Here is a 13,132-nt window from a genome sequence, read left to right on the forward strand (position 1 = left end):
GCTCACGCCCTTATGACGTTGGAGAAGAAGGGGTGGCGGGGGAAAAATAGGGCGCAGGAATAATACGAAATAAAAATGAGACTGGTTTAACATGGGGAATGCTTGGTTTTTCGTTCTTTCCTTCACGTGGATCTTTCTTTCGCGTTCTTATCCCGGCGTAGGGGCAGAATGAGATCTGGGTGGCGGCCGTGAGACGCTTCTCTAAATCACGGCTAAGCAAGTCTTCGTTGCTATGGAAACAGAAGGCCGTACAATTTCCAATGCGGTGGCCAGGAAAAATCCAGGGGTGGGGGGGAGGAAGGGAGCGGGGTGGTAAATGGTGAAAAACTCATCTGCAAAAAAGGAAGAATAAAACTTGCATTGAAGTCAGACCAAAAATGTACAGTCCCCTCACGTCCTGGATATAAATTGTTTCAACTCCCACCCTCAAAACGATGCCATTGCTTTGGAGCACTGCACACTAGAACAACTAGACACAAGAACAGCTTTTTCCTGAACACCATCACTTTGCTAAACAAATAATTCCCTCACCATTGTCAAGCTATTTCCTAAGTCTGCTCTGCATTATTATTAATCTTATCATTCCCATCATCCATCTCCCACAAATGACTCTATGACTGTAACTTACAATTCTTTGTTTAGAAAGCTTAGAACTACCTCGTCTCAAACACAATCTAAGCATAGCCCATAAAATCATCTACAACATCCTTCCTGTCAACGACTACTTCAGCTTCAACTAAAACAACACACGAGCACACAACAGATGCAAACCACTAAAGTAAACTACTCTAGTGTTTCTCTTATTACTAGTATCATGTATATAAACTGAAGGGCTACCAAATTTTGTACTACCACACTGTGGGCGTAGCTTATGCATTTTATTTCAACATCTTTCAGTGCAAATTGGGTGTTCTAGGGTGGAGCTCCATTTTTGCTACCCCACTGTGTCCCATCTCGTCCCCTGGTCCGGGCAGCAAAGCGAGCGAGTTAGAGGAGGGGATGGGAAGGAAGAGGAAGCAGGTAGCAGCAGCAGCAACAGCCTTTCAGTCAAATGAGCGAGAGGTTCCCCCCTCTTGCCTGCCTGGGTTTCTCTCTCTGGTGCAGTGTATGAGAGGCAGCTGTGCGCCGGGTGTATGGGAGGCGTGTGCTCCTCACCGCCGCAGAATCCCTTTTTTTTTAAGCCTTAAAGTTTTTGATTTTTTGATTCCCCTCACCTCACCTTCTTTCTTCGGCAGCGACTGTTCTCCTCTTCTTCCTCCTCCTCCTGCCCAAATCCCAAGCTTTTATTTCTTTCCTAATGGGCTTGCATGCATTATTTGCTTTTACATTGATTCCTATGGGGAAAATTGCTTCTACTTACAAACGTTTCTACTTAAGAACCTGATCACGGAATGAATTAAGTTCTTAAGTAGAGGTACCACTGTATATAGATCTATAAAGATATAGAGGAGATATAGAGTCCTTGAGTAGTGGGCGGCATATAAATTAGATAAAAAATTAAACAAATAAATCTGTACAGAACTATATAGATCTATACTACTTTAGATCAGTTAATTTCAACAATGACAATACTACATAAAACATAATAAAATTCTCTAACAACTTATCTAGTATTAGTATTGTACCAATACCCACTGTCTTCTACATGTTTGACAAATAAAATAAGTAAGTTAAGTAAGTAAGGGGCGGGCATAAGTGCACTAGGGTGCCTCCCGTCCCCTGTCCAATTATTTCTCCTATATCTCATATTTCTTTTCTTCCTCTCATGTATCCCTATATCTCCTCCTCTATCCTCCATTGATGTATTGTACTTTATTCTTATATCTTCACTCCTATCCTATCCTTTTCTTCTTTCTTTCTTTCTTTCTTTCTTTCTTTCTTTCTTTCTTTCTTTCTTTCCTCTCTGATATATATTACCACATGGTTAATCTCATTAACCTTCATTATGTATTGGACAAAATAAATAAATAAATAGTTTAGGATTCAAGCAAGAGAGCGGTGGGGGCAAGGCCTGTTGCAGCTCCACACCCTGTGGACTTCAACTCCCAGAATCTTTCAGCTAGCAAACCTGGCTCAGGAATTCTGGGATTTGGAGTCCGCAAGTCTTTAAAAAGCCCCGAGGGTTGATTGGCATCGAAGCTTCGTTGAGCGCAGCGACTCATCCAAAGCAGACAGGCCGAATCGCCCCGAAAGGCGGCGAGAGGGCGCTCCAGGGCCGGGCTCAGGCGGGGCGGGGCTACAGCGGGTCCTCCTGAGTCGCTGGGAGGTAGGCGAGCGCCCGGTCGGTCGGCCGGCCCACTCAGCCTGGCGGAGGAAGAGCCGCGGCGCAGAGGAGCCCCGGTCTCGCCATGCCCTACGCCAACCAGCCCACGGTGCGCATCACGGAGCTGAGCGACGACAACGTCAAGTTCATCATCGAGAACACCGACCTGGCGTGAGCAGGGGCCCGGGAGAGGCTTTTCTCACACGCGTGGCCCTCGCTGGCCCAAACACTGGGGGGTCGGGGGGGGGGGGTCTGCACGATCAGCCAGCCTGGACACGCGGGTTTTTTCCAGTCCCACGTGGGGAAGTGCAGCCAAGGCCAGCCGGTCTGGACATGCGGGTCTTCCCACCAGCACCTGTGCAGGGGGGGAGGGGGGAGGAGATCCAGCTATGGACAGCTGGACACGCGTGGGGGGATACATCATGGGTGGAAGGGAGACACGTGGGTTTTCCTCCCTTCCCTCCCACCGGGGCCTGGGAACATCCAGCGTGGGATGGAAGGGAGATCCGTGGGGTACAAGCAGCGTGGGGTGGAAGGGAAATCCGTGGGGTGGGAGAATGCAGGTCTTCCTCCTCCCAACCTGTGCTGGGGATGGGGAAATCCAGCCACAGACACCTGGTCAGGACACACGGATCATTCCCACTCCCACCTGTGTGTAATTAATTTAATTAATTTAATTAATTTAATTTAATTAATTCGATTTATAGGCCACCCCGTCTCCTGTGGACTGAGGGCGGTGTACAATAAAAGCAATATAACTCCAAAATTAAAAAACATTCATAGATCAATCATTCATTACTTCAGGGCAGATCTGCGTGTTACTGCTCAAAAGCCGCAGGCCTGGCGGCAAAGCCATGTTTTTAAGGCCTTTTGAAAGGCCAGGAAGGTGGGGGCAGTGCAAATCTCCGGGGGGGGGGGGGGAGTTGGTTCCAGACAGCCGGAGCCACCATAGAGAAGGTTCTTCCCCATGGTCCCGCCAGCCAGCATTGCTTAGTCGACGGGACCCGAAGGAGGCCGACTTTGTGGGATCTGACCTAATTATTACAACTATGGCAATTTAAGTGCTATAAATATTGTGGTGGTTTTTTTAATTCCAGAGTTGCAAATTCCATCAGGAGAGTATTCATTGCAGAAGTTCCTATCATAGGTAATACCCCCAACATTTGTCACATTCTCTCATTTGTTCACTTCCTTTTTGCATTCATTTGGGAAGAAAATTCCTTGTGTGTTTTGTTTTTCTTTTGTTTTCAGCTGTAGACTGGGTTCAGATTGATGCCAATTCGTCAGTGCTACACGATGAGTTCATCGCGCACCGATTAGGTAGGTAGTCATAAAAAAGAAGGGAAAAAATCTTTTTTTTCCCTTGTACATTTTTTTAAAAAATTATTTTCAGAAAATGAAAAATGAAAGAAAAAATGTACAAAAACAAAACGGAAGAAAAAAGCATCTGTAGGAATTCTTTAAATCCGTACTGGCAATTTTTAAGATATATGGACTTTAACTCCCAGAATTCCCCACCCAGCTCTGCTAATTCTGAGAGTTGAAGTCCACATACCCTATTTTTTTGGAGTTTAATCTGCACCTTCCCCATCATTTCCAAAAGAGACTGAAAATTTGGGTGCGTAGCTTTCCTTCAGCCCTAACAAGGTGCTAACAAGTGGTCTTCTCTGCTTTGCTAGCTATAGGCTAGCTTTTTTTATAGTTTTTATTCGTTTTCATATTTTCACATCGTAACATTTTCAAGTCATCTACATACATACATTGGTATTATTGCTTATGTAATTTATATATTATACATTGTTTTCCCTTGTTGCCTTCCACATTTATCTCCCATTAACTTTTACTCTTTTTTTTGTCCATTCGTACCATTTAATCCATATATTACGATACTCTCAGCCCTTTTGACCATTCAGCTCCATCGTTTAATCTGCCCATCTCAGCACATTTAATAATTTCCTTTTCCAAAGTATCTGGGAGTCATTCCAACGTTGTGTTAGGTGATTCTTGCCACTGTCCCAATGTGTAACATTAAATACTTGGAATTTTGGGGGTATTGCTTCTTAACAATTCCTAACAAAAAAGAGTTCAGGTGTATATTCAATTGTTATACCTATTATTTCTTGCATCCATTTATGGATTTTCCTCCAGTATCGTTTAGCTTTGGGACGCATCCACCACATATAAATGACTTTGCCTGCTTTTTTCACTGCTGCTCCCTCTGACAATAGGATTCTATGCTTTAGAAGCCTTTTTTCAGCCTTAACAAGGTGCTAACCATTGAACCTTGCTTTGCTAGCAAGCAATCTTCTGCCTTTTTTTTTCAGCCCTAACAAGGTGCTAACGAGTGAAGCTTCTTTCCTTTGCCTACTTTTCTCACTATTTCTCTCTCTGAAAAAGAAGTGATTAGAAACTGTTTTTTATTCCCTACCAGGGGATAAAAAAACAAGCACATGGGCTCAAAACTAGCAAACTAATGTGCTGAAGCTGACCAGACTAGCGGGACGAAGACCTGATGAGCAGATTATTTTTTCCCCTATTTTTCTCCCCAAATCTAAGGCGCATCATATACTCCAAAAAAATGTGATACCTTATAGTTGGCAAGGTTGAGAAACACTGGTCTAGATTAAATTAGAATTATTGCTATTTACATATGACCTGCCAGATAAAAAGTCACCTCTACCGTCAGGCATGGGGGAATTGAGGCATTCCCCCTCCCTCCCCCCCGGCCTATATAATTTATGTATGGTGTGTCTGTGTGTATGTCTGGTTTAATAATGGGTGGGTTTTTTTAATGTTTTTTAAATTTATTAGATTTGTTATGAATTGTTTTATTGTTGCTGTGAGCCGCCCCGAGTCTACGGAGAGGGGCAGCATACAAATCTAATGAATAATAATAATAATAATAATAATAATAATAATAATAATAATAATAATAATAATAATTCTGACTGGATTTGAACTTTTGGACTATTTTTCATCCTCAATTTCTCCCCTTAGGTCTGATCCCACTGACCAGTGATGGTGTGGTTGATAAACTGCAATATTCCAGGGTGAGTCTAACTAAGCCAGCAATAAATTTATATTTTTGGAGGATCATTATGAGGAGGGAGTTAAAGGTGGAGGATCACAGTTCCTGTTTCAAAGCTGTGAGTCGGTTGTAAATCACGTGAGCCTGGGGATGTGAGAACGGTCGTAAGTGTGAAAAATATTCATGTCCATTTCTTCAGTGCCATGGTAACTTTGAACAATCATTAAGTGAACTGTTGTAAGTCAAGGACTACCTATATTTTGCTCCACTTATAGAGGGCATCTGACCAGGAGTGGTGCGGTGTGGTCTAGAGGTGGAGCTCTTGCCTCACAGTCAGGAGGCTGTGAGTTTGATCCTAGGTAGAGACAGATATTTCTCTCTCTCTGGGCACAGTGAGAATATTTCTGCTGAGCAAAATTCCATATTGACGACAGGAAGGGCATCCGGCCATTAAAACATTCTGCTAATTCCATTCATTTGCCCAGACTTCACCCTGCACCCTATTTTTATGTATATTAATTGGATTAATTGTGCTATTGTGTCTTTGTATATGCTGTGAGCCGCTCCGAGTCCTCGGAGAGGAGCGGCATACAAATCCTAATTAATTAATTGATTGATTAATTAATTAATTGATGATAGAGGGCATCTGATCATGGCCAGTGCAAATTCAGTCCAGTGTTTGGCTTAGTTGATTCCCTAGGTGGAGTTGAGCACCAGAAGGACCAGTATTGGGTTCCTACTGGTATGGGCCACTCTATAGTGTGGTAGGCAAAATGGAGATGTGCACACAACTCTGGGTGACCAGCAGGGTGGCCGCACCCCTACGAGCTTTGGCTTCTGTGCATGCGCAGGAAGTAAAATCTTGCGCAAGGATGCTCACACACGTGAGATTTCAACGATTTTCATCTATTTCTTTGCTTCTGCACATGCGCAGAAGCAAAAATTGGCGCAATCTCATGTGCACGAACATCCTCAAGCAAGATTTCACTCCATGAGCAGAAGCCAAATATCACACGGGTGCGCCTGCCTACCCGCCGGTCAGCTGAGGCTGTGCACACAACCGCACCGGTAGCAGTAGTGGCAAGGAACCCTTGCCTGAGAAGCACCTCTCATCTTTCCTGCCTCCCCTATTTACCAGGACTGCAACTGTGATGAATTTTGTCCCGATTGTTCGGTGGAGTTCTCCCTCGATGTCCGGTGTAACGAAGACCAGACGCGGCATGTCACATCTCGGGACCTGATCTCCAACAACTCCCAAGTTATACCGGTCAGTGTCCTGTTTCCAGTCCCAAAGGGACTACAGTATTTACAAACTCTAGAGCAGGAGTCCCCAACATTTCCAAGTTTAAGACTTGTGGACTTCAACTCCCAGAGTTCCTCAGCCAGCCATGAATGATAGAGTTGGAAGAGGCCAGAAGGGTCTCAAAATGGGTGAACAATGCAGTCAGGCAGTGGGGAAAGCGAGTAGAATGCTTGGCTGCATAGCTAGAGGTATAACAAGCAGGAAGAGGGAGGTTGTGATCCCGCTGTATAGAGCGCTGGTGAGACCACATTTGGAATACTGTGTTCAGTTCTGGAGACCTCACCTACAAAAAGATATTGATAAAATTGAAGGGGTCCAAAGATGGGCTACAAAAATGGTGGGAGGTCTTAAGTATAAACCTTATCAGGAAAGACTTAATGAACTCAATCTGTATAGTCTGGAGGACAGAAGGGAAAGGGGGGACATGATCGAAACATTTAAATATGTTAAAGGGTTAAATAAGGTTCAAGAGGGATGTGTTTTTTAATAGGAAAGTGAACACAAGAACAAGGGGACACAATCTGAGGTTAGGTTGGGGGAAAGATCAGAAGCAACGTGAGAAAATATTATTTTACTGAAAGTAGTAGATGCTTGGAAGAAACTTCCAGCAGACGTGATTGGTAAATCGACAGTAACTGAATTTAAACATGCCTGGGATAAACATATATCCATCCTAAGATAAAATAAAGGAAATAATATAAGGCCAGACTAGATGGGCCATGAGGTCTCTTTCTGCCGTCAATCTTCTATGTTTCTATTTTAGCCAGGGGTCTCCAATCTAGGCAACTTTAAGACTTGTGGACTTCAACTCCCAGAATTCCTCAGCCATCAAAGCTGGTTGAGGAATTCTGGGAGTTGAAGTCCACAAGCCTTAAAGTAGCCAAGGTTGGAGACCCCTGCTTTAGAAGTTATTCAAGGTGGCAAACTGTTAGAATAATCGTCGTCCTTATTTTTCTCCACAACAACCACCAGATGAGGTGGTTCAGGCTGGTTTTCATGCCCGAGGAACTAGAATTCACAGTCTCCTGATGATTGCTCTATAGTCACCAGTCAGCTTTCATACCCAATGCAGGACTAGAACTCACTGTCTTCTGGTCATTGGGTCAAAGTCACTCAACTGGCTTTTACGTCTAAGGCGGGACTAAAAGTCACCGTTGCCTAGTGAGTGGGCCAAAGTCACCCAGCTGGTCTGAGACAAAGACTAGAACTCACTGTCTCCTGGTTTCTAAACCAGCACCTTAATTACCAGGCCAAACTGCTTGCAACTCCTGCATTTAAACTGTAGTCCCTGTAGTCTCACCCAAGGCGGGACTAGAACTCACCATTTCCCAGGACTCAGGAATTCTGGGAGTTGAAGTCCACAAGTCTTAAAATTCACAGAGACCCCTGCTCTAGAGAGCTGCTTCTACCGAAGGACAGATCATGTTATTTGTCGATTTATTGTGGTCATCAGCCCATAACCGTATTCAAAATTCATGAGTTGAACTGTCGGAGCTTGCTACAGCTTTTCAGCTTTGGGTCCGTTTTTTTAAAGTAAAATTGGTCCTGGTCTTCATTTGTTGATAACGGTATCATTCACTAGAAGTCAATTGAATTATAACAGTTCAAAGCCAAAATGAAGAGATCCCCCCCCCCCCCCAATTAATTTTCCTTCCTTAGTCCCTTCCCATTGCTTGTCTCTCATTGTCCAATCAATTTTAAAAGAGAAGTTTTGGAAACAGTCACTCCACGTATGCAGGGACATGACCCTGGAAACTTTGTAGATCCTCCAGGAGAAATCTTCAATTCAGTATCATTTTCCTCCAAGCCTCTCTCCTCCCTTCCAGCCTTCCCTGCCCTTCATGGCAGACTGACAGTTCTGGCACAACTGCCAATATTGTCCTGAAGAGGAGAAGCCCCCATTCCTTGTCCTACCTTTCCTTTGTCCTCTGCAGGTAACATCCAGGAGAAGGGATAATGACCCCAATGACTACGTTGAACCAGACGGTAGGTTCGCAAACATGGCTGGGCTGGGGGATTCTGGGAATTGAAGTCCAGAAGTCTTAAAGTTGCCAAGTTTGAAGAGACCCCTGCTTTAGGGAAGGAGGAGCATTCTGGCTGATCTATGATCCATCACTTGAGTAGCACATACCACAGCTATACTTAGTCCATTGGCATTGGATAGCTGTAATATGTTTGGGTAGATGGCGGAGGTGAAGATCAAGGATGGAGAAGACTTTCCTGACCCAAACATCCAACATCTTGCTTTATAGCAATAGTACTTAGACTTATGTAGCGCTTCACAGCGCTTTGCAGCCCTCTCTAAGCAGTTTACAGAGTCAGCCTGCTGCCCCCAACAATCTGGGTCCTCAGTTTACCCACCTTGGAAGGATGGAAGGCTGAATCAACCTTGAGCTGGCCAGGTTCAAAGTCCAGGCTGTGGGCAGAGTTAGCCTGCAATACTGCATTCTGCATTTACGGGTGCCCATCATGATTTTGATAAGCCTCCAGTCCAACAAGACACACCATTGTTGTTGTTCTCTTTTTTTTTAGACATCCTGATTGTGAAGTTGCGGAAAGGCCAAGAGCTAAGGCTCCGGGCCTACGCCACGAAGGGTTTTGGCAAGGAGCACGCCAAGTGGAACCCCACGGCAGGCGTGGCCTTTGAGTATGACCCAGACAACGCCCTGCGTCATACAGTCTACCCCAAGCCTGAGGAATGGTAGGTGTTTTGACCCGGTTCCCCAAACACAACAAACCCTCTGAAGATTCCTTTATTAGGAGGGCCGGCAGCCCCGACAAAATGCTTCTCTCTCACTGCAGGCTAACAGGTCCCTCCGGCAGGGACATGAATATTATTATTATTATTATTATTATTATTATTATTATTATTTATTAGATTTGTATGCCACCCCTCTCCGAAGACTCGGGGCGGCTAATAACAATATAAAAAGACAATGTAAACAAATCTAATATTAAAAACAATCTAAAAAAACCCAATTTAAAGAACCACTCATACATACAAGCATACCATGTATAAATTTTATAAGCCTAGGGGGAAGTGAAATTTCAATTCCCCCATGCCTGACGACAGACAGGGTTTTAAGGAGCTTGCGAAAGGCAAGGAGAGTGGGGGCAACTCTGATATCTGGGGGGAGCTGGTTCCAGAGGGTCGGGGCCGCCACAGAGAAGGCTCTTCTCCTGGGTCCCGCCAAATGACATTGCTTAGTTGACGGGACACGGAGAAGGCCAACACTGTGGGACCTAACCGGTCGCTGGGATTCGTGTGTCAGAAGGCGGTCCCGGAGATATTCTGGTCCAATGCCATGAAGGGCTTTATAGGTCATAACCAACACTTTGAATTGTGACCGGAAATTGATCAGCAACCAATGCAGACTGCGGAGTGTTGGTGTAACATGGGCACAACTTTTCAATTCCCAGTTCTCTGACACATCCATTCATCTCTGCCCTCTATCTCCAGGCTTGGGGTGGGGCTTTGCTAGCAGCGGTGGCTCTTCTGTCCCAAGGACTGGCCCATAGATTTCCACTGCTCTCCTCTCCTCTGACTTCATGATTGCATGATTGTTTCTTAATAAGGGTTTTAAATATTGTTTTTAATATTGGATTGCATTTTGTATTGTCTGTTGTCCTCGGAGAGGGGCGGCATACAAATCTAATAAATGATTATTACATTATTAATTATTATTAATTCTGCGCATCTATGTATCAGGAACTGGACTCAGCTATTCCTCCTCTTCTTCATCAGCCGCCTCCAGACCTGGGGGCTGCTGACGCTCCATCTGAGGGCTGACATCTATGTCTCTCTCTCTGCCAGCTCCATGCCCTCTTCCCCACACCCCCTTGGAGCTCTCAGGTTGCCTTGATGCTGACCCTGACTCCCCATATCTCCTTCTCCTTTGATTCAGCTGCTGGAGGGGCTGACAGGCCACAACAGTAGGTTTCGGTTAGCTCCACAATTGATAGAGTTTTCAGTTAAGACAGGTAGAGGAAAAAGGATGCTGTGCTAGGAGGAGGCTCTATGGTGGAGGAACCGGACATCCGGTCGACTCCAGAATTGAACAGGGGGGCTTCCGGTGAGGACCTATGTGGCTCACTGAGAGTTTAAGGTTGCCGACCACTGCTCTAAGGTCATTTTGTGATCAGTGGTAGCATCTCACCTCCTTGAGTTCTGACCCTTTTTTTAATTGCCTTTGATCTTTTTTCAAGCACCAGGGTATGGATATTTTAACTTCACACATCAACATCAACTCTTGTGTTTATATCTAGGCCGAAGAGCGAATATTCTGAAATGGAGGAAGAGGACTCCCAGGCACCCTATGATCCTAACGGGAAGCCAGAAAGGTGAGGGATCAGGTACCCGAACTAGATTTTTCTCCAGCTGGAACTCAGCGGGTTGGATAAGACTACACAGGCAGTCCTTGACTTACAAGCGTTCACTTGGTGACCGTGGAAAGTTACCACCGACTTTGCTGGGGCTGTGTATGAGCTGGAGTTGAAATTATAATGGTCTGCAATGGTCAACAACGCTTTCCCCAAAAACCAGCATTTACTTCCAGTTTTTGTAAAAACGCCTCCATAGCAAACCATTGTTCACTTAACAACTACACATAAGTCGCATAACCACTGCAATAATAGTCATAAAATTGGATTGATAATGTTGACCCAGTTTAAAATGGTATGAGTTATAACTCTGATAGTCATGTCTCGCTACAGTTGTAACTCAAGGATTGCCTATGCTCTAAACAGCTCATTAGGGCAATGGCATTCTCTGATTTCCCTTGAAATAATACAGTATTTGGTTCACACTTCAGTTTTAACCCATGTTTTGTTTTAATCCTGGTTTGTTGAACACCATAATTAATGATGCAGAGTAGAATGAGAATACGATACAGTACAGTAGAAAATACGGAATGGAATAGAATAGAAAACAGAACAGAATAGATAGTAGAACAGAAATGATATAACAGGATGGAATAGAATAGGAGAACGATAGAATAGAATATAGAATACAATACAAAATAAAATAGAACAGAACAGAATAGTAGAACAGAAAGAATAGAACAGAACAGAATAGAATAACAGAAAAAATAGAATAGAGAACAAAAAGAATAGAATACACAACAGAAAGAATAAATAGAATAAAAATCTTGTCATTTTAAATATATACTCATCAGCATACGTTAAAATACAATTTTGTTGCATTCAGCTCTCAAAAGATAACCATTATGCATATGCCCACATACACACACGTGTATGACGGAGGGAAATATCAGTCTAGTTCAGATGTCAGGTGGGAAAAGAAGCCTGTAATTTAGAAGCCACATGGCCGAAAGAACAAAGCTGTTAACAGAGTCTAGCAGTCCTGCTCTGGACTCTTCGGAACCTCCTCCCAGAGAGAATACCAGAATAATGGATCAATTGCCAGGAGCCCCCACTCAGGGTCCATTCAGGGGTACATCCGTGCAATAATTACACTAACAGAATCACAGATTATGAACCCAAAGCGCTAGGCTTGAATTGTGGGTTAAATGAAGCCCCTGCAATCTTTTTTTATCCCTACTCAGGTTTTACTACAATGTGGAGTCTTGCGGTTCTCTGCGGCCCGAGACTATTGTTCTCTCCGCCTTATCTGGGTTAAAGAAGAAGTTGAGCGACCTCCAAACCCAGCTGAGTCAAGTGATCCAGAACGAAGTGCTGACTATCAATTGATCCTAGTTGACAGCTTGGAAGAACCCTTGATATCTGGGAATTGGTTAAAGGCTGAACAGGAACTATTCTGCCTCCAAATCAGATACCCGTTGGTATTTTTCTCTCGCTAACTTTGGGTCAAAACAGGCTTCCTTCCAAATCGGTGTGTGTGTGTGTGACTTCAAATCCCAGAATTCCGTAGCCAGAATGCCTAGACTGCAACTCCACGTTGGCTGAGGAATGCTAGGAGTTGAAATTGCGTACATCTTAAAAGTTGCTGAAGTTGAGAAATCCTCTAAAAATATTGACCTTAGGCCAGTATTTTGTTGGAATTACATTGAGCATTCTCTAACAAAATATTGGCCTTTAGGGCAGCCATTCCGGCTGTGGAATTCTGGAATTGAAGTCCACAGATTTTAAATATTGAGAAGGTTTGACCCCCTTGCCTTGGGATGTAAGAATATGCAGCTTGAGAATAAAACCACTAAGTTGATCCCTCGTTTCCTGTTTTTAGTCTCTTGAGATCTTGAGTAAAAGATCTCCAGTTTGAAGAAAGTCCATGTTTCAACCGTTGTGTGTTTATACTTCATAAAAATAAATTCTGCTTTGAAAAAGAGGTATCTGCATTTTTATTTTTAATTTTCCTTGCAGCTCAGAACATACTCCAGAGTTTGATAGAATCAGTGCAAGGATATAGAATATCTTCCCTATCAATTAGACTTTAAATAAAAGTGTTTCTTTTCCTCAGCCTCAATTTTGATACGAAGCAGAGGAGATTGTTTTGTGGATGAAGTAAAACCATAGGACAGTGATGGCGAACCTTTTTTTCCTCGGGTGCCAAAAACGTGTG

At 43.8% G+C, this 13,132-nt stretch overlaps 1 protein-coding gene across 1 annotated transcript; it reads left to right on the forward strand.

Moving 5' to 3' along the window:
* Positions 1-1,991: 1,991 nt before the first annotated feature.
* Positions 1,992-12,896, forward strand: POLR2C (RNA polymerase II subunit C). Its single transcript, XM_070760495.1, has 9 exons — positions 1,992-2,434; positions 3,361-3,410; positions 3,515-3,583; positions 5,261-5,313; positions 6,430-6,558; positions 8,529-8,580; positions 9,127-9,295; positions 10,861-10,935; positions 12,159-12,896. The coding sequence occupies exons 1-9, from the start codon at positions 2,349-2,351 to the stop codon at positions 12,301-12,303; spliced, it is 828 nt and encodes a 275-aa protein (XP_070616596.1). The 5' UTR covers positions 1,992-2,348; the 3' UTR covers positions 12,304-12,896.
* The last annotated feature ends 236 nt before the right edge of the window (positions 12,897-13,132 follow it).

The sequence above is a fragment of the Erythrolamprus reginae genome, chromosome 9 (genome assembly GCF_031021105.1).
Source record: "Erythrolamprus reginae isolate rEryReg1 chromosome 9, rEryReg1.hap1, whole genome shotgun sequence".
Lineage (NCBI taxonomy): Eukaryota > Metazoa > Chordata > Lepidosauria > Squamata > Dipsadidae > Erythrolamprus > Erythrolamprus reginae.

Coding starts and splice junctions, on each gene's coding strand:
- POLR2C (XM_070760495.1), top strand. CDS start 2,349: ATGCCCTACGCCAACCAGCCCACGGTGCGCATCACGGAGCTGAGCGAC. Junction 5,314..6,429: donor ATAAACTGCAATATTCCAGG/GTGAGTCTAACT, acceptor CCTATTTACCAG/GACTGCAACTGTGATGAATT. Junction 6,559..8,528: donor ACAACTCCCAAGTTATACCG/GTCAGTGTCCTG, acceptor TGTCCTCTGCAG/GTAACATCCAGGAGAAGGGA.